We start from the raw sequence: 20,662 nt of genomic DNA, 5'->3' as shown, positions 1-20,662 counted from the left end.
TAAATATAGACTATTCTGGGTAATCTGTGGGCTGCTGGCACTCAGCCTGTACTGACTCATCCATTATTTCACTGCTCCGAAGTCTGTTTGGTAATGGTTACTGGATAAATCAATGTACCAGAGGTTTTTAAAGCATTTTACAGACTGTACAAATTTTACATGTAAATACATGTTCATGACCTTCACAGTTTAATTGTATAGAATTATCTATAATTTCGGGTAGTGATTTATATATGGGGGTTGATTTATTTTAATGGAATCTAGTAAATTCAGTCTTTGGTAGGTTCACTCTGCAAGGGATAATTCACCTAGCATAATGAATGAGATGGGATGACTCTCTGCTGGCTTCAGGAAAGAGATTATAAGGCTGTATTTTTTCATGAAAAATGGCAACCTTATAAACTTTGGGCAGGAGGTTAATGGTAATTTGATGGGGCAGTTTTTTTTTTTTTAGACTTTTTTTTATAGATTGGATGAACTGGAGATCTGAAGATCAAGGTGCAGCCACATTGCAGTCACATGGGACTCAGGCAAGGTTATGCAAACACTAGAGAGGGCCACAGCTCTGATAGACATGTAAGCAAGCAGCCTGGGTGGTGGAGGTTGGAGTTCTAGTAGACTGGCATGTACTAGGAGAGGAGAGGTTGCCAGGGAACAAATAGGTAACCCAAAGAGTAGTTAATAAACGGATGACCCATCTTTATTTATTTATACTTTTATATACTGCTGACATTTTCAGCAGCCACTGAGTCTGTAGTCACCACCAGTATTTCGGAGGATCTTCAAATGTTGTCTATTCCATATACATAAGGCATTGCCATAGTCTTAGGCAAAACTATTGATATACATTTAACCCACCAATATGTTTTTGGGAGTTGCAAGGAACCAGGATGTCACTTACAAAAACTAGAAGAACTTGCAGGGGGCAAGTGACCCACCATGCCAGTAGATTGACTTAATATGTTTAATTACTCCATGAGCCCGTGGTATACTTTCTGTATTCTGTATACATTTACTCATGGCTGCAAAGTGTGTGTGTGTGTGTGTGTATATATATGTATATGTGTGTATATATATATATATATATATATATATATATATATTCGTTCAAGTCAAATTTGTTTTTATTTCCCAAACCTTAGTACTGTATCCTTATATATCTGCTAGTTGTATATGTGTAATAACCTTAGGAATGTGTTTGTGTTTTGTAGGAATCACAGCCCATTGATGAGCTTTGGCGCAAGCTTTGTAAGCTTTCTGGTAAGTGATGAGAAATGAGAATTCGTTCTGACTGGCTATGTATGTTTATGGGTAATAGTCTTTACATATCAGTGTTTAACATTCCTTCTTTATCTTTTTCAGTCCACCCATCCATAGAGTATTTGCCTGTCCGTAAATGTATTGTTTTCTGTTCTGTATGTTAGGTCTGACCTTGATCTTTTGCCTTCATTTTACTTTTCCTCATATGCATTGATTTACAATCTGTAATGTTTGTTTGATTTAGAAAAATGAGGACCTTTATCATAGATATTACAGATCTAAAGAATGTTGCAGTTGAAACTGTTACGTAATGCATTTTCCACTTCATATTATTCAGTGGGCGCTCTAACTGCCTGTGCAACCAGTCGTAAACAGGCCTAAGGAAAGACATATCTGTTTTTAATTGCGTGCCATGGACCTTTTTTTAATATTTAGTCTCAGTGGAATGATTACATTTCACAAGTTTTACACTAAAAAATTAAAAAATTCCTGTGTACTGTGGAATACTTGTGTTCTTACTCCTTCAAGCTACCATCTGCCCATTGAGGAGCACTGGGTCATCTATATTCATAATCAGTTTGGCTTCTGTGCCTGAATGTAACATTATTTTTAAAAGGAAAATTCTGAAATGGCAATAACAATGCTGAAATTGCCTAAAGTGTGCCTAAATTATAATAACATTTCCCATCCTGCTGTGTTTCTGTAGTCATTATAGGCTTAACAATTAGACTCTGAGATGGTAAAGCAGACATCTGCAGGTGCTTTATAGTTTTTTAGTTATTTCAGAGTACCTAAAGGAAACCCTAAATACTAATTTTTCTAATGATGCCTTGGGATCAAACAGGAACTATGGGTTGGGAGGATCAGTCAGTCAGCTCAGTAAGCCTCCTCCTCTTCAAAGATCACAAGACCACCTTCAATATTTAGGTAGAAGGATATGATGAAGGGTGAGTTGTCATTAAACTTTAGGTTGGCTTTAATCAAATTGCCTTCTAGTAGAAGAAAAAAAAAAACAATTTGTAGTGCTGTCCTACACCCTTAAAAAACTTCCTGTATGTGTCGCTATACTTTTATTGTTCACAAATTCTTTTTTGTATAGTTTTAAAGAAAAAGAACGACGTTGGCTACAAGGTAACACAATAGTAACAATACAAGGCCAAGAAGGTATAAACTTTGAATGGTTTGCAATATATTGGGCCTGATTTAATAAAGTTATCCAAGACTGCAGAAGATAGATTATCATGGGAGAACCCAAATGATCCAGCAAACCTTTATTGGATCTGGTTCAGGACTGAAACAGTTAAAACGACTATTAGCAAATTATTGTTAAGAAATCCATTCGAGGTTTGCATGATCACATAGGTTCTCCAATGGTTGTCTAGGGCATATACAATTTCTAGGGCTAGATATCATGCAATATCAAAAGTGGTACCTTGGAATGACAAGGAAGGGTGGAAGGGTAGAGGAAGGGGAAGGTAGGGTAAGTAGGGGGGTAAGGTAAGGTAAAGGAGGGAAGTATAAAAGGGCATAATAACCTGTTAAAATAAACACCAAAGATAAAGATTCCATATTTCAGAAAAGTTTTTGTAGGATTTTTTTTAAGCACTATTTTCTTTTCCATTAAATGTTGTTAATTCAGATATTTCCGTCACACCTGAGTTGGTCTTTTGTGAGGGATTGAACTGGTCTCTGCCTGTGTGTAGTTGTGCTATTTCCGGCTACGTTTCCAGAAATTCTGGGGCAACCCCGAGAACTGATGATTAGAATAAATCTGTTGGGTACTGGAGGTGTTAATTAAAATTTACCCCCAGAGACAGGCTCAAACACCTAAAGACAGATGCTAACTCTCAGAAACACTAAATAAACTTGCTTAGTAAATGATATACTTACCATAGACCAACTAACTGGTCCTGGTCCACTAGTTAGTGGTGCTGGCAACAATGATGGACTCTTGAGTGGCTGAGAGTAGTTTTAGAATACCACCCTGCGGCCTAGATTGATGCCCAACCTCCACCAAGACAAAATTAATCGCCATTTTTCACACAGCCTCTAGGAATTGATTGTCTTCTCATTTGGTTACTAAAGTACTTTTAGAAAGGATCTGGTTGATATTTGATATGTTGTAAAAAAAACTGATGCCTTTAGGGCTAGCAGAAAGCAAAATACAGAGGCACATTAATGGTTTGTAATGTATTGATTTTTTTTGTCCATAGGAAATATCATGTTTGTCTGTATTTATAAAAATTAGACTTGGGAATATTGTATTGTAGTTTTAGCAAAAGGACTTGATAAACTGTTGTAGTAAGAACCATGCCAGAGTGTAAATGCCAAGGGTTTTCCACTTATGTAATAGTATTCTGGAATGAAGTTATCCAAGATTTCAAGCAGCACATTAAGGTTTGAATTGTTATGTGGTCTAAGTAAATATATTAGATAGATTTATATTAGACCAATCCTTTAAGATGAAGAAATAGTCAAAGATTGGGGTGGGCATCTTCATTTTGATAGCTAAAAAGTGTGTCTGAGGGTCATTAACTGTAAAGTGTGAGGTTTCCCGAAGTGAACAAAGATTGAAAGGTGAAGGTGTCCACAAGCACTATACACTATACACTGCCCTAATAGATCTAGGAATCTCAGAAAATACAATTTTACTATTTACCCAAAATATTTGTTTATGTTTATCCATAATGTACTTGGACATCCAGGTCTTATAATGGCATGAGAAATTTGTGTTAGTTGGCACTTTAAGATAGAGGGGAAGAGGCTGGGGGCTTATTTTCATGGAGTTTATAAAACAGAATGACCTAAAGACATGGCTAGCTTTCTGAATTGCCTAAATAGAAGATAAAGGGCGTGAGGCAATTCTTATGCAGTTGACAATTTGTCATTTCTACCTTTTTTCTCCTAAAAAATAACATTAATTGCAAGCGAAGCTTCCTCTCCATGTATAGGTAATAATATGATAAAAGGTTTAAAAAAGACATATGACTGTCAATCCCATGAACGCTTTTGATCCACTTATGGTAAAACTGAGCTGATGTGGCTTCACTCAGGAGCATTAATAATGGGATGTAGCCTTTGTAGATATAATTGCCAGTCACTGGAGTTTAACTGACAGACGTCAGTCTTGCTTAGGTTTTCCATCAGAACACTTGTCTTTTTTAATTTCATGTATATTCTGTCCAGCTTCACTGTGGCACAGACTGTATGTCATTGAGTTGTTTTTTAAGCGAGTCGTAGATATGTCCGCTCAGGGCCTGGCTTTTTCTCAGTTATAGTTGTCAAATGTACATGACAGCAGAGAGCTCCAAATTGTCTGTGACAGATGCATAATGTGTAGACACTGCACACTTCTGATGACTTCCAATGAATATGTTGCTGGGCTTAAGGCTGGAGAGAATACACAGTCATCAGTAAAGCTGGGTGATCGAGCAAACCTGGGATTGATTGCTTCAAAGTCATTTGCCATTTGCTAGCAGTCCTAGCCATTCCAGGTTTGCTGGATCACCCATCTTCACTGATAAAAGTGTATCCTTCGCAGCCTTGGAGAGCTTTAATAAATCTAAAATAAAGTTAGTATTAGGTGCAATAAAATACCTTCTCCTGGTTTCTTCTCTGCTGCCCTATAGTCCTGCTTTGACATCCACAATCCTGTTTTATTTGTAGAAATTGCACACATGGCGGGGCTGTTGATAGGCAGTGAATTTGACAGCCACCAAATATTCTCTGGTGGATAAGCCGCATACACACGTGTATTTCACAATCCTTTCCAACGACTATTATTGCACGATGCATGAACGAGTGCTGTACATACAGCACCGTTCTGCTCTATGCAGAGGGGAGGGGGAGAACAACTGAGCGGCACCCCGCTGCACGCTCTCCCCCTTCCTTTGCATTAGGATTGTTCGTCATCCATGCATCCGCCAGGAAGATCACTCGGACCATGGAGGATGGGCGCTGTACTTACAGCAGATTCTCGTCCGATATCGGCCCTGAGCCGATTAATGGGCAAAAATCATTGGATGTGTGCACGTGGCTATAGTCTTTCAGGTCAATATCGAAAAGCAGTTAGTGAAATTAAACTGGAACTTGGTCTTGCAATGTAAAAGGCATTTCACAGCTTTCCAAGCTGCTTTATCTATTCTGATGAAGCAAAATTTGAAGGCTGAAAAAACATCTTTACCATTACAAGACTACAAGACTACTTCTGGATATACAATACCAAGTTACCCACAGACACATTGGGTCCGATTTATTAAAGCTTTCCAAGACTGGAGAAGATAAACTATCATGGGAGAACCTGGATGATCCAGCAAACCTGCAATTGATCTGGTCCATGATTAAAAGCATTTTCCAACTAAGAGCAAATGCTTTTGAAGAAATCCATTCCAGGTTTGCAGGGTCACCCAGGTTCTCATATGTCTATCTTCTCCAGACTTGGAGAGCTTTAATAAATCAGGCCCGTTATAAAGCTTTCTGGTGACTTTTTATGTTACTTTTTTGGGTGGAATACAGTATTAATATTTTTAAATATAATTCACACAAATGCACATTGGCAAGTCTGCTAGATTAAATCATAAGTTTGTTTGCTATCCATATTAACATAAGGCATATACAATTCTTATGGTAGCCATAAACTACAGACATTTCAACAGCTCTGTTTAGGTCAAAGCTAGATGATTCCCAGGAATGTGTATGCTTCAGTTTTACTTGCTTTCTGGTGGACCAGGTACTAGATTTCCCAGTGAGAACACCAGCCATCAATAAAAACCTAATAATGGTTCTATCTCTTCCCCACTTTACCCAAATCTAAGAAACAAGTTTCAGGTAAGGGTTTTCTTTAAATGATGCAAATCATCAGTAAGGTTCCCCTTATTGCCCCCTTATATACCCCCTTAAGGTACTGTTAGCACACAGCAACATTTTAAAGAGTAATTGCAAATGTCCATTTATTTCCCCTATTATAATACAGAATGACTTGTATTATATAGATTGGTTTGCAAATTTAACACTATACATATCCAAAAAAAAATTAAATGTCAGCCTGTCAGAAATTAATAAAATGTAGCCGATATTCTAAAGAGTAATTTTATATAATTGCAATATTATTCAGAAAATATATTGTAAAATATTGTCACGCATTAGCAATGTACATTCCTATAGCTTTAACTAGCTGCTTACACGAATCAATTGACTACGAAATGCATAACATGTCAATTATCTCATTTTCCATCCTGACAGCCATTTTTGTACATATTTGCCAATACTGCTTGCTGTTCCTGCTAGGGATGGATGAGATGGTGTGTGTTTAGGAGGGAGTGTTGCCTGTGGGTGAGGAGTAGATTGAACTGCTGTGACTGCACAGCTCAGCACTGACCTTGGTGTACTATGCTTAGTTCCCTGTCTAAAGATAGTTACAGGACTTTGCATCTTAGCTAAAGGCCACACACAGCTTGAAAGTGAAGGGTTCATGTATGAGAGATTTTACCTGCAACATTCATCCCAATGCTACTCTGTATTCCATAGATTACAGTGCAGTGATTTGTTGCACAGTGAATATTTTATGTGATGCCAAGTATTATCCGTTTTCCTATTTTCTGTCTTCTTTCTCACTGTTTGCTGTGCCTCCTTGTAAACGAGATTTCAAATGCAGTGTTGTGATAGTATCACAGAATACATTTCCATCATTATGACCTCTTGATCATTAGTGTGATGATGGATACAAAGTGTTTTTTAGCATTAAGTAGTGTTCAGACTGCTACATACAAAAGCATACAAAAGTGATTTTTTTAGTTATTGGTATAGTTTAGTGGTATGAGTCATTTGCTGGCTTTTTATATCTGTGGAGGCCAGATCTCTTTGTCATAATTTCCAGGTTTGTTTTTATCCACTACGGTATATACGGTTAAAGTGTGTTTGTTCCTCCCATTGCTGTATTTTTTTGATTATAACATGCATAGTTCTCCCCAGAGGTTTTTAGCCAGTTGCTCCGCCTGGCTATTTTGAATACCCCGCCCAGCTCTTGGCAGCTCTCATCCTCGGATGCACGGATCTCAGTGAGGCTGCTCTGTGCTCTGTGCCATCCGCTCAGAGGATTGCTGCCGATGAGAGGTGAGCACACAGTTTAGCCTTCATGTGAAGGAGACACAGGCAGCCCCACCCCCATCTCATAGCACAGAGCTCGGATTACTGCCTGTGACATGTATCCACCTCTAGCTCTGCATGTCTTTCTGCATCCTCACAGCTCTGTGTGTACAAACCTCCATATCTCCTAATATGTATGTCACAATGACCTGTAATTTTCAGGCTGTACAGGGGACCCTCATAGATACTAGTTACTACAATTTCAGCCCCAGCTGTAAAGAATTTCAAGATATGGGGCTCAAAAATGTAAAAAGTTATGAAAATTAAACTTTGGGGTTGCTGTTTCAGAGGAAAATGCAACTAGGAGTCCTAAATTGAAAATGCAAATTGGAGACCCCGGAGCCACTAACATAGCAAGGAGCATTGGGATGGGGCCCCTAAATATATACCAACCTGTCACAAATCTATACCTATGAAACTACTGTCTGCTTCTCTTCTTTGGACACCAATTTCTCTGGGGGTAGGGGGTACAAAACTGAAAATATAGGTGCAAGTGTTGGGCACATTCTCCCCTTACAATCTCATTACTACAGCATCATTAGAACATAAAACACTCCGCCATTACAATGGGCTTCCCTGCCCTGTTACACATTCCTTTCCACTTATCTAACATTCTGAACTTCAATTGGGGAATGGGGAGGTGTAAGAAACCAAAAATATTGGTACAAGTGGGGAACATCTGTTACTAACATCCCCTAAAACTTCATCACTATGGCATCATTAGAAAATGAATTCTGCCCACTAAATGTTATTGAGGTTGAGGTACAGGAAGGTTACAGTCATGTGTAACAAGAAAGTGCATTTTGATGGACAGTTTTGTTTTTTAATGTTGTAATGATGCCATGGTGATGAAAGGTGATCGTCACACGTGTTTCCCACTTCCACCTATATTTTTGTTTCCCTGCACCTCTTAATGCTGGAGAAATTGGGGTTTGAGGTAAGATGCAGGCAGCACATTTTAGGTTACAATAGGAGGTTACTGGATACCCTTGACATAAACAACTGGGAGCACTAAATTTGCCGTGTTTTGCCACACCCCCTTTTTTACCACCCGGTTACAGCTTCCTACCACCTGGCTGAAAAAAATTTCTGGGGAGAACACTGACATGAATTAAAAATTGTGGCAAAGAGCTGTAACTAGAACCTTTGGAAATGTGGAGTCCCCTTCAGAGACCTTTATACAGTTTAAAACCCAACTCTAGTTTATAATTTATTTTTAAAAAATACAATTAACTATAATTTCTAAAAAAAAAAAAAAAAAAATATTAATTATATTGTTCCCTTGCTGACTTACTAGTCTGTGACTGAGCACAGCTCCTTCCTTCTGGGGTGTATTATGACTTGTTGCGTGGACAACGGTGAAGTTCTTCTCAAGCATAACAATTATTATATTTAAAGAGCGGACCCGGATTACAACCTTCAGTAATATCATAAGTTTTATTTACCATCACATGTTTATACCAATTATATCTGAACATTTTATTGTAATGTATGATTATGCTCTGTTGTAGGTGTACAAAATGCTACACAAATCTTGCAATAAAATTTTGCATGTCCCTGTTTTTTGTTTTTAGAATGCAATGATGACGTTTGAGGAGGAAAAAATGCAAGTGGCATGTGATGACTTGAAAATGACAGAAAAACTGTGTGAAAGTGATGAAGGTGTGATAGAAACCATCAAAAACAAGATCAAGAAAAATGTAAGTAGAATTCTGTATTATTGGTAAAAATACTTTATCTTTGATAGGGATAAATGCCTTCACCTTTTCTATACTGTATAAAGTACCCATTGCAGATATCAAATCAGCAGTGAGCTCATTGGTTAGGCCATACCCTATTCCAGGCCACTTTTCAGTCCTCTTTGCTGAGCTGCCGATTGACTTCTAAATCTCCAGGTCCAGTATTATGGGAAGGCAGGGAGAGTGGTAGATGTTGCCCCATACCGGGAGTTACGGGGTAAATTTCAGACTTCTACTTATGTTTCATAAAGCTAAACCTCTTACTTTGATCAGAATAGTTAACTTTGAGCTAACATTGCTCATATTAATGATGATAATTATCTTTGTTATAAGTCATACACTTATTAAAAGTAAGACATATGTGTTACACATAAAATAGACGTTGTGTACTCTAAAAGCAAAAGTATTAGGAGTTTATACATTCTAAAAAGTTTCCATTTTAGAACTAATTAATGTTCAAAACAATAGGCTCATTTTTGCTAGGTTCAAAAGACAGGATCTAACATGCTGCTCATTGGTAAATATCTTAGAAATATCTGCAAAAAGCTCATTTTACAATGCATATGTAGCAAAATGTTCAAGGTTGAAAACCCTAAAAAGGCTGACCTGTGTTTTATTGTTATGGGTTGCTGCAGCTATTGCAGATATTTACATTTTCTTCAAGCCATGTGCATGTAAAGGTCAAAAATCACAAAATCAATATGTATATGGGAATAGCTCCAGGATACATAAGGTAAACACAAAACCCATAAATATGGATAGTACATCCTTATTGTCTTATATATTACAGATCCAAAAAAAATATGTGCAGATATTCTTCCAAAAGTTTCTTGGAAGGGAGCACATGCAGTTTATGGCTAGGCAGTCACAGAGAATTTGCCACTAGAAAGCCATAATTAAATAACCCTTTTAATAACCATAAGAATATAAAGCCTAATAAAGCTATATGTCTATATGTTCTAATATAAGGTTCAATTAAAATAGATTGTTCCTTACACAGCACTTAAACCTCTGGTCCAAATTGGAATGGATCCCCTTACTCAGGGGACCTAAATAAACATAGATACGAGGAACAGGAGGAATCCCTCTAATCTACAATGAATTTTAAATACTTACAAAAGTGTAGGAGCAAGAGATCATCCACCAAGCAATGGATCTCACACTAAGAATCCCATCCTGCTACCACATATAAATAAAAATGACCCAGTGACTCAAAATCACAAAATGGTCTGCCTTCCACTTTCATGCATGTGCCACCACTGGCTGGGTGATATTGATTTCCCCCAATATAACTCTGCTATTTAAATGACTTGTGAGGAGCATAGTGTGCACTTCTAAGAAAAAAATAAAATTCTTCTAAAAATTAAAAAAAAATCTATTTATACAGTAAGTATGTGGAATAATCCAGAGCCTTTATAATGTCTGCATTTAATACACCCTTTTCTTTCCAAAGACATGGATTTACCTCTTAACAATGTCCTTGTCCCATCCTCCACCCTTCTGTCTCGGCGTACAGAGCTCTTTGACCTTTAAAAGAGTTAACACATCTGGCATTGCTGCCATGCTGGGTTGCACTTTTACAAGTATTGCTGTTGCTGCTGGCATGAAGAGATCTGATTATAACAGACAGATGATCTTGGATATAAACTTGGTGGTGTGCTTATGGATATTTTACAATAGAAATTTTACAGAGGGGAGTCTCTGTTCACCAAAAACAAAGGAGATGAAAGGAAAGCAGATTATTGCAGGCAGCTGTATAGAGTTCCTGAATTTACATCTGCTGCTGGTGCCTTGCACTGTGGAAGTGTGCAAGGTTCTGTAACTTTTTTTTGCATGCTTAACACAGAACTCTCTTTGACTGATACGGTATACATAGGTACCCAGAACCCTTACTCTGCATATCTGAAAGCTCCTGCACCAGTACGGTTCTGTGTCAGATTCAGATCCCGCTCCTCCATTGACAGTTACTAATGGCTAAGTTGGGTTCAGTGTTCATTCCTCACTACAAACATCACTTTAAGTGACAGCAGACATGATAACTCTAGGATAGTTGAAGCCATTAACTGTATAGCTTTATCAAAACCACCAAAAACTTGTGAAGAAAGTTGAAAGCCTCCAAAAGTCCCAGCCCAATACATATGCTCTGAAGTTGGCATGGTGCCATATCCAGAAGTCTGGGTTTTTCAGGGGTCTGCAGCATTGCATTGGGTCGATATAAAGCTCTGTGAAGGTATGGTGGGGTAATATGCCTTTATAGTTACTTTGCTTTATCGGGAGTAATCACATGTTTTCTTTAAATCTTACATCTACCAGCAATTTAGCTTTCCTCTTGTTCTTGGCACTTTTGTTTTTCCAAACATGCAAACTTGAAAGACAATATGTTGCTTTGATGAACCCACACATATGTCTTAAGCAGTTACTAAAGTGGTAGACTGATTATGGTGACAGCAAAACAAAGTACCATTACCTAATTCCTCGTGCCCAGCATGCTATTTGGCACATTTTCTTATATTAGATGTTATCAGTAAATCACACTGTGGTACTAATTTTATAACATGAATCAGAGGAATATAAAAATGATCTATGCCAGTTTTCATTAGTGACTCTAGTTGGTGAAGGGCAAGTGCTTTGAAAATGTTGGTATTGCTGATATCCCTATTTAATGTACAGCGCTGCGTAATATGTTGGCACTATATAAATCCTGTTTATTATTATTATGAATAATAATAATAATAATACAAATATCCAAACATCTCAGGTTTAGAATTAAGGAAAAGCAACAGGCAAAATCCACAGAAAATACTTCTGGTTTTTAAGGTTAATGTTAAAGAAGTGGACATTTTCTAGGTTAAAGTTAAAGAACAGAAATGTCCACTTCTTTGAGCTACAGTGGCCATTTTGTCTGAATTATAAACAATCTGACTCCTAGGGTTGTGTGATTGGGTATGGATGTGCATGGCACAGTGAGGGCCAAATAAAATATACCAAGGAAGATAGTAAGGGGAGGATTTACAGATTTTTCAAATGTAGTATCAGGGAAATCGTGGTGCACCAAGGTTAAATATGCAGACCTTCCTCTGGTTGCTGTGGTTGGTGACCAACAGCAGGGTTACAGATGTTAATTATAATGATAACAAAACACAATAAACCTAAAACTGCCAAAAACGGACATTCTACATAGAACCATGATATGTATTTACCTACAGTAGCCATCTTGGCTTTCTTAAAGTAAACTAAACCTATACTAAACTATTGGTACATATGTTTTCTTCTTCACAGGTTGATGTTAGAAAGTCTGCCCAGTCTATGATTGACCGCTTGCAGAGACAGATCATTGTTGCAGACTGCCAGGTTTACTTAGCTGTGCTTTCCTTTGTTAAGCAGGAGCTGTCAGGTGAGTGCCCTGATTAAATGAGATCAACTATTCTCTTTGTTGGCAGAAGTATTAATAGCCTGGTACATATGTCAAAATGCTGTTTGTTCTCTGGAAGATAGTTAGACTGCCATTATCTTCTCTGTTTAAACATTTTGTAAATGACAAAACAGATGCCAAAAGAAGTCTTCCATAATGGACACAGAAATGTTTAGTTAAAGGTTTGTAAATTCAAATGGTAGATCATTTTTTAACCATCCCTATTCTATATCTGGTCTTCCAATTATGGTTTGTGCAGACAGGATTTATTTTCTGGCACCCTGATAGTAAGATCCTGATTCATCCCTGGCAGAATTGTAACAAGCAAACCTTGGCTTACCTAAGCTTGACAGGAGACATTACAAATGGAGTTTCTAGTTTCACCACTATGCTGCAGCATCTACTTTCTAGTGGGAATCGCTTTTGGAATATGGTGAAAAAATTTGGACTAGTGATCACTAAAGCTGCATGAAAAACTGTGCCGGGATGATTTGAGATTACTGCTATTTCAACCTTAGTCTACTCAAAAAAAAGTATGTATTTTGTAACGAATTTATTCTATTACCCTTATTCATCCAACCATACAAAGGCAAATCTTAACAATTCAAAAGAACATTGAGATTCTGATGTGGTTTGTAGATTTCTTCATGACGTGTGTATAAATTGTGTTTCTAGCTGTGGACCACATACACAGCCTTAAGTGATCATTCATAAGCTCAGAAATTACCAGCATCCAATCAAAGTCCATCATCAAGTCAAGAAACAGAGTGATTTCTGGTTGCAGGGAATCATTGCTTAAGCTTAACGTGACATTTTTTTCATCTATTCACGTTCCATTTAATAGAGAACTGCAAAGAACAATAGTCTTAGAATGAGGAATTACAAAGCATCCAAACCAATTTTGGTTTTATATATAGTAGCATCAGTAAAATTATCTCTTATTGATTATGATAAAACAATTTGTACTTTTCTGTTTTTGACCTTGGTAAAAGTAGGTTGGTGCATATTAGAACGCTTTTCACATTGTTGATTATCTTACCGAATCAGCCCAAAGCTTCTGCAGCAGCCTTATACACCAGGAAATGCTTGTTATCATACACAAGCTGAAACAAAAGGGAAACCGGCAATCCTTTATCAAGCACTGTATAAAACTCTGATTATATACATTGATTAAAGCTTAATAGAACTTTGCCAACCAAATTATGTTCTTCCTTAGAAAATTGTAAATTCCCACTAATTTTTAATTTTTAATAAGATTAAAGAAGCCTTTTTTGCGTGGCTGCTCTTTCAGCAAATAAAAGGAGGTTAGCAGTTCACCATTCATGTACGCCATAACAATGGAGCTGCTGCAGTCCTAATGTCTTTTACAAAAGACAGCTCCAGAGGTTTAATGAATTAATTATAAGCGATGCACTTTAGAGCATTATGATGCCAACATAAAGCTGTTTAGAAGCAATTTACATGGCAATTTAATATAAATATTCATCAGGATATCAAAAGTCTGATAGAGTTTAAATCTACACATCATATAAATTAGACTGTGAATCTTCTGATTTATGTGGACTGTGTATACTGCTTGTATGTGCACTGGGTGTTATCCAGTCCATCTAATTTACTTTTTCAGACAAGGTATCATTTGCTCTTAACTAACAGTGAAGGTGGTAGTTCTGTAAAGTTTAATAAGCAGGAAGTACACTGCTTTAATTTCTGATATGTAAGGGGTATATTCTATTGGAGGTAAAAATACAGATTCATATAGAAAATGTAAGATGCTTTATTCCTGGCAGCAGGTAGGTATAATTACTTAAATATATAAGGAACCATAGAGTCTCTTCCTGTTGCTGAAATACTTGTTAAAGGTGGACTGTTAGAACATCTGCTTGTGTTTTCCACTTCCTCAGATTTTTTAATCAGAATGATAAGTTATCCTGCCTTTGCTTATGTTCTTGTTTCCATTGTTCCTTTGCTTCATTTCAGCTTACATTAAAGGTGGTTGGATCCTGCGCAAGGCATGGAAAATTTACCACAAATGTTATATGGACATTAACTCCCTTCAGGAAATGTATCAGAAGAAGCTGTCTCAGGAATCCTCGCCCTCTGACGCCGCTAATGATAATCACATTGCTGCTGAGGGGGTCACGGAGGAGGCTCTGAACAGACTGAAAGGTGCTGTGAGCTTTGGCTATGGACTTTTTCACCTTTGCATATCCATGGTGCCCCCAAACCTGCTCAAAATCATCAACTTGCTGGGTTTTCCAGGAGATCGTCTGCAGGGGCTGTCTTCACTGATGTATGCAAGTGAAAGTAAGGACATGAAGGCCCCTTTAGCTACGTGAGTAGCTATATTGCAATGCTTCAGTAGTTGGTATAGTGATTACAGTAAGTAACTAATATATGGTAAGGGATGCAAGGAACGTGAAAAGATAACATATCTCTATTGTTTGTTATTGCTTGAATTCATGAAGTGAGGGAAGATAAAAGGTCTACATGGCAGCAAGTGTCCCTCTTTTGCTTGCTTTGTTCCCCATCCTGGCTTCTGGTACACTACCACTAATGTGATCAGGGTTTGCTTCCTCCTGGTAGTCCCAGCAACCAGTGGGTGAAATGTACAAAGTTATACTTCACTTTTTTGGGGGGGCATATTATGCAGTATCTGTAAATAATAAATTACTTCTTGCTATATATTTTTTAGAGTATTTAGAGCATATATTTATATAGAATAATATATTTGGAGCATATATTTTAGCACAGAATAATGTGCAATTCTTCAAAAATGAAAGCTCCCTAGATATATTAGGCACCTCTTTGTATACGGTCTGGCCAAAAAAGTCACCCATATATTTGCTTGGACTGCCTTTAGCTTTGACTACACACATAACGTCAAAACATTAATTTCGTTCAAAGTTGCTTTGATTTTTTTTGCCAAAGTGTTGATGATGGAAGAGTGAGAGCTTCATAAAATCTTCTCCAGCATTTTCTCTGTGGTGGTCAATTTATGCGTGAAAAATATTACTTGTGCTTCCAGGACCACTCTCACAATCTTTGCCTGACGAATCCTGACATTTTCATCTTGATATATGCCTGTACCATCAGTAAGAAAAAAATCTATTGATGGGATGGTGGGGGGGGGGGACGTAATTCCAAAGGTATTCATCTGACTTCATTTTTGGGCAAGTAACAGTGCTGAACTTAACCATCTGAAGCAAACCCAGATCATAACACTTGCCCCACTGGCTTAAGGACTTTTTTTTGGCTAGGCAGCATATTGTGGAGATGTCCATCAATCCCTAAAAAGGGGAAGTGGTGGTCTTACCTTACTCATATATTATCAGTTATTTGTGTATTAGAAAATTAAGCTTATTATCGCTAAGTGCCAATATTTTTTATGAGTGGAATCTGCTAAACTGTGAAAATTTTGTAATCCTGGACATGTTACTTAACAAAGGTCATGGTTAAAGCCCTTAGCAATTCTAATGTCATGAGTAATATATATTGGTGTGCAGTATGCTCTTACAGAGCTTTATTGCATGCCTTTTATATTCAGTAATGTGTAGGTTTTATGAAGTTTAGTCTTTCATGCACTGTAAAATTTAAGCAAATTTTCTTTTATAAATGTTTTATGATATGTTTGTGTTAAATAGTACTAGAATACCATGGTTGTAACTTCATGGTTATAATTATTCTTACATAGATTTAAGTCAAACCAATGCTTATAAAGCTTATTCTCGTTTAAAAGTTTATTCTTCCATCCAGACTTTCATTTTTGATTTTTTTCAATGAACGTAACTTGGAAAAAGGGAACATCCTCCCTCTAGCCATCTATGTACACTGATGGCTAAGTTTTAAGGCCTATATCTATTATTGGGGTAAACTGGTAGGGTTCATGGGGTTGTAAGAGAAGTGCTAGTACTGTAAGAGAAATGCTAGTATGGCATCAAAAATGTTTGATGCCATACTAGCATACAAAATATGACATATTTTTCATATTTTCAGGCAGATAGAAATAATTAGGTTTTTTTTTCAATCTTTATGGTGTTCCCAATAATTCTTTTAATAAACCATATGCTTTTGAGATTCTGCTGATTAGAAATTCAGTTTAGATTGTTTATTAGTTGTGATTTGTTCCTATTTTAACATTTGTTCCCACATCTTCATATGAATGTTACCTTGTCTTATGTATACATTGCATAACTATAACATGTAGCATTGTTCTCCTCTTACTGCAGGCTAGCCTTGCTGTGGTACCACACTGTAGTTCGTCCATTCTTTGCACTGGATGGAAGTGACAATCAAGCAGGACTAAAAGAAGCAAAAGAGATTCTGCACAAGAAAGAATCTGCATACCCCAACTCCTCATTATTCATGTTCTTCAAAGGAAGAATACAAAGACTAGAGGTACTCTGACAAGAATCTTAACAATATAGACCTGTTCCTATCAGCCAGATTTCAAGTTTTCATTGTGGGTTGGAGAATAAAAATGTCTGGTTGTCTTTGGAAAGCACTTGTTTTTAGATAAAGGTAGCTACCTTCTAACTCAGGGGTCTGCAACCTGTGGCTCCGGAGCCACATGCAGCTCTTCAGCCTCCTTGTTGTGGCTCCCTTCGGCTGCCGCGGGGAGATCTCTGATGGGGGATCCCCTTCCTCCCAAGACACTGCGGAGGAGGGGGATTCCCTATCCGGTGTTCTAATGAAAAAAATCTACCAGTGAAATAAATCTACCACGGGGCGTGTACAAATGGGTGTGTACAATGACATCCCCCTCCTTTGAACCCCAATTCCTCTGGAATGGGGAGATGTACAAAACCAAAAATGGAGGTGCAAGTGGGGGACACCTGTGACTAACACCCCCTAAAATTTAATTGTTATGCTATCATCAGAACATAAAGAACTCTGCCCATCAAAAAAATCTACCGTTACACATTGCTGGAGGCACCTGAACCCCAATTTCTCTGGAACAGGAAGAGGGTACAGGTGAACAAAATTAGAGGTGCAAGTGGGGGACACCTGTGGCTAACACCTCCTAAAAACTCCACCCATCAAAAAAACCCTACCCTGTTACACATTGTTGGAGGCTTCTAGCACCTAAACCCCAATTTATCTGGAAACGGGGGTACAGGTGAAAAAAATTTGAGGTGCAAGTACGGGACATCTGTGGCTAACACCTCCTAAAAATTCATAAAAACTCCTCTGCCTATCAAAAAAATCTACCCTGTTACGTTAGAAGCCTCCAGCTTCTAATGTAACAGGATGATACGTTAGAAGCTGGAGGCTTCTAGGGGCATAGTTCAGTGTTTAATTTATTTCAAAGTAGGCCTACACATGCACACTTGTTGTAACAGGTAAAATTAAAAAAATATTAAAACTTTTAAAAGTTTATAAACTGTGTTATGTTTTGCGGCTCCAGACTATTTTTCTTTAGTGGAAGAGGAGGCAAAATGGCTCTTTTGATAGTAAAGGTTGCTGACCCCTGTTCTAACTCATTATCACTGTGAGAAGATATTTAGCTATTTCTTTGGTTTAGAGATGAACAGCTGTGGTCAAAAAACAAAACTCTTTCATGAGCAGAAATCCTTAGGTCCTAAGGTCCTAAGGTTACCTCACATTGTCATTTTAAAAATGGATTTCAGTATTATAGACATGATCCACTACATAACATAGCCTTATGAAATTACAATCAGCTGGAGCGCATGTATGCACACCAAAATTGGCTGTAAATAATCTTCAGGAGATCACCAGTTATTGCATTTAAAGATTGAATAAGGAAGAAAACAAATGACTATAGGGAAGATAAAGCAATGGATAATATTTAGAGATGTTCTAATGTCTTTCTACACCACTAAAAATGTGTGACAAAAGCTCTAATCCCTCCCTGCTATGTTGAAAACAAAATGAAATGTTCTGGCTGCCAAAGGCTTTATCCATCTGATTACAAATTAACTGACACATAAACCAGCCTTTCTGGACTGTTTTAACATAGGGGAACCCTTAAAAAAACTTTCAGATGCTAGGGAACCCCTGCTATAATTTGTACGTTTAATGTACAGCGCTGCGTAATATGTTGACGCTATATAAATCCTGTTTATTAAAAATAATATTAATAATATTTAATAATCCACAGCTCACAGTACATTAGCATGGTGGTCAGTGGAAAGAATGTCACCCTTAAAGAAAGCCAAAAAGATCATTGGTGTCAGTGGCAACTAATAAACCGGTAGACATTGATGACTTAGCTTGGTCTGCCCATGGAATCATCTTCAGGCCACACAATAATACCTGCAGACTTGCAGAGAGCCCATTGTTGGGATCATGTCCACATTGCTAAACATTCTATTAAGGCTGTCACTAAGGTCTTTTAAAGATCAGCAGGATCTGCTTGTAACTTGCTTTGCGTGCTGATAGCTTTCACAAGACTTATAAAGAAAAGTAAGCACAAATTTACAGAGAACAGCACCCTTCCATCTTGTGACTCAGATAGCTTTTACTTTGTCAAAATTGTATGAGTCAGATAAGAAGCACTTAGATCAGTGTGCCTGTGTTAGCAGGGGAAATGTTGCACTTTGCTTAGAATTATTAAATAATACAATGTTAAAGCCACGTTGGTACAGTAGATGTGGGTGTTTTACAGAACATTCTAAAGCACATTGTGTACCCTGACAAATTGCTTCTTTTTTTTGCACGTATCATTATACTTGGCTGTAGTTGTAAATACAAAGCAAAGCAGATGAGCAATAGGAGTAATTGGATAGTTGTTGAACAAGCCTAAAGGTCCAGGTGTTAAGTAGTGTTGGGGGAGAAAGATAGCAGTATAAATGACTTACCTCACTGTCTAGTCAAACTTTGATTGCCACATGGCTGGATAATTATAGGTCCTTCTAACTCTCCATTCTTTTACTTACTAAAGGAAATCTTTACTGAGAATATTTATCGGCTGAAATATTAATTTTTATTACTCTTTCTGTCACTGACCACTGCTGTATTTGTAGACATTAACTCAATTCAATATGGACATAAATTTCCAGGCAACTAACATTTTCAGATTTAGGTCAGCAATGACAGACCTCACATTTCTCTCATTTGTACGGTTTTGAAATAAGAACCAACCCACCACACTAAATTACAAAGTTTATTGGGATCTGACTGATGTATGTGAATTGTATATTCATTTATTTGGTCAATAAGCTTCCAAGTAATACTAGATCTATGTTTTTCCTGGGCCCTACAGCTATTGCATGGTTTACTTTTGGTTTAGGTAAACAGATATTGTCACCTTGCCTGTTCAGTGCAGAGTCTTTGCAAAGGGGCCTTATACGGACCCAGTGACCCTCACCTTTCCAATATATATATATATATATATATATATATATATATATATATATAAATCCCCTGGGTTTATTTTATTCTTGGTTTTATTTTTAGCTCATCTGTGTCCTAAAATCCCTCACAGAGGGCATTTCTCTGTTTGGGATATGGCACAAACACAGAAAGAAAAAAAAAGGAAGACCTAGGCACTCACCATGGGGAAGGGGTCTAGCAGAGGACTCCATCTTGATATATATGCCCCCTTTATATGCTGAAGAGGGTAAATTGTTCTTTTTAAACCTTTTAAAGAAAATCATATTGGTCATAACTACTTCTCTCCGGTGGTATAGTGGTCTGTCCTTTTCTCTGCTTGGAGGTGTAGTATTGATTTAACAGAGATTTTACAGAACCTATGTAAAAAGATGTCCAGTATTAGTATTGTTTAGATACATTTTTTAAGTCACTTATAACCTGTTTTTTCATCTACAGTGTCAAATAAACAGTGCCTTGTTCTCCTTCCATACTGCCCTGGAGCTTGCAACAGATCAAAGAGAGATACAGCATGTGTGTCTGTATGAAATTGGTAAGTGTTAGACGTTCCTTTGCTTACACATTTGATCTAACATAAAGGGATACATTTTTAAACCAGACTAATAATATGTACTCCAGTGTTCTCTGTATTTGGGTGGTTACTGAAGAGTTGGGTCACAATACAGGGCTGCCACCCATCTACAATTTCTTCTCACCCGGCCTAAAATCAATTCTGGGTTGAGCACTGTAATCATATGGTTGCGTTTACAAAATATGT

At 37.4% G+C, this 20,662-nt stretch overlaps 1 protein-coding gene across 1 annotated transcript in view; it reads left to right on the top strand.

Annotated features, from left to right (window-relative positions):
- TTC39C (tetratricopeptide repeat domain 39C) overlaps positions 1-20,662 on the top strand; it is a 61,212-nt gene that overhangs the window by 28,890 nt on the left and 11,660 nt on the right. The window contains exons 2-7 of the mRNA XM_072411310.1: positions 1,212-1,260; positions 8,979-9,104; positions 12,423-12,537; positions 14,533-14,887; positions 16,782-16,950; positions 20,344-20,437. Of these exons, the coding sequence (XP_072267411.1) occupies positions 1,212-1,260; positions 8,979-9,104; positions 12,423-12,537; positions 14,533-14,887; positions 16,782-16,950; positions 20,344-20,437 (908 nt within the window). The remainder of the gene's footprint in view (positions 1-1,211; positions 1,261-8,978; positions 9,105-12,422; positions 12,538-14,532; positions 14,888-16,781; positions 16,951-20,343; positions 20,438-20,662) is intronic.

This window comes from Pyxicephalus adspersus, chromosome 5, assembly GCF_032062135.1.
Source record: "Pyxicephalus adspersus chromosome 5, UCB_Pads_2.0, whole genome shotgun sequence".
Lineage (NCBI taxonomy): Eukaryota > Metazoa > Chordata > Amphibia > Anura > Pyxicephalidae > Pyxicephalus > Pyxicephalus adspersus.
The sequence above is the reverse complement of the archived record's forward strand: the minus strand, read 5'-3'. Positions and strand labels throughout refer to the sequence as shown.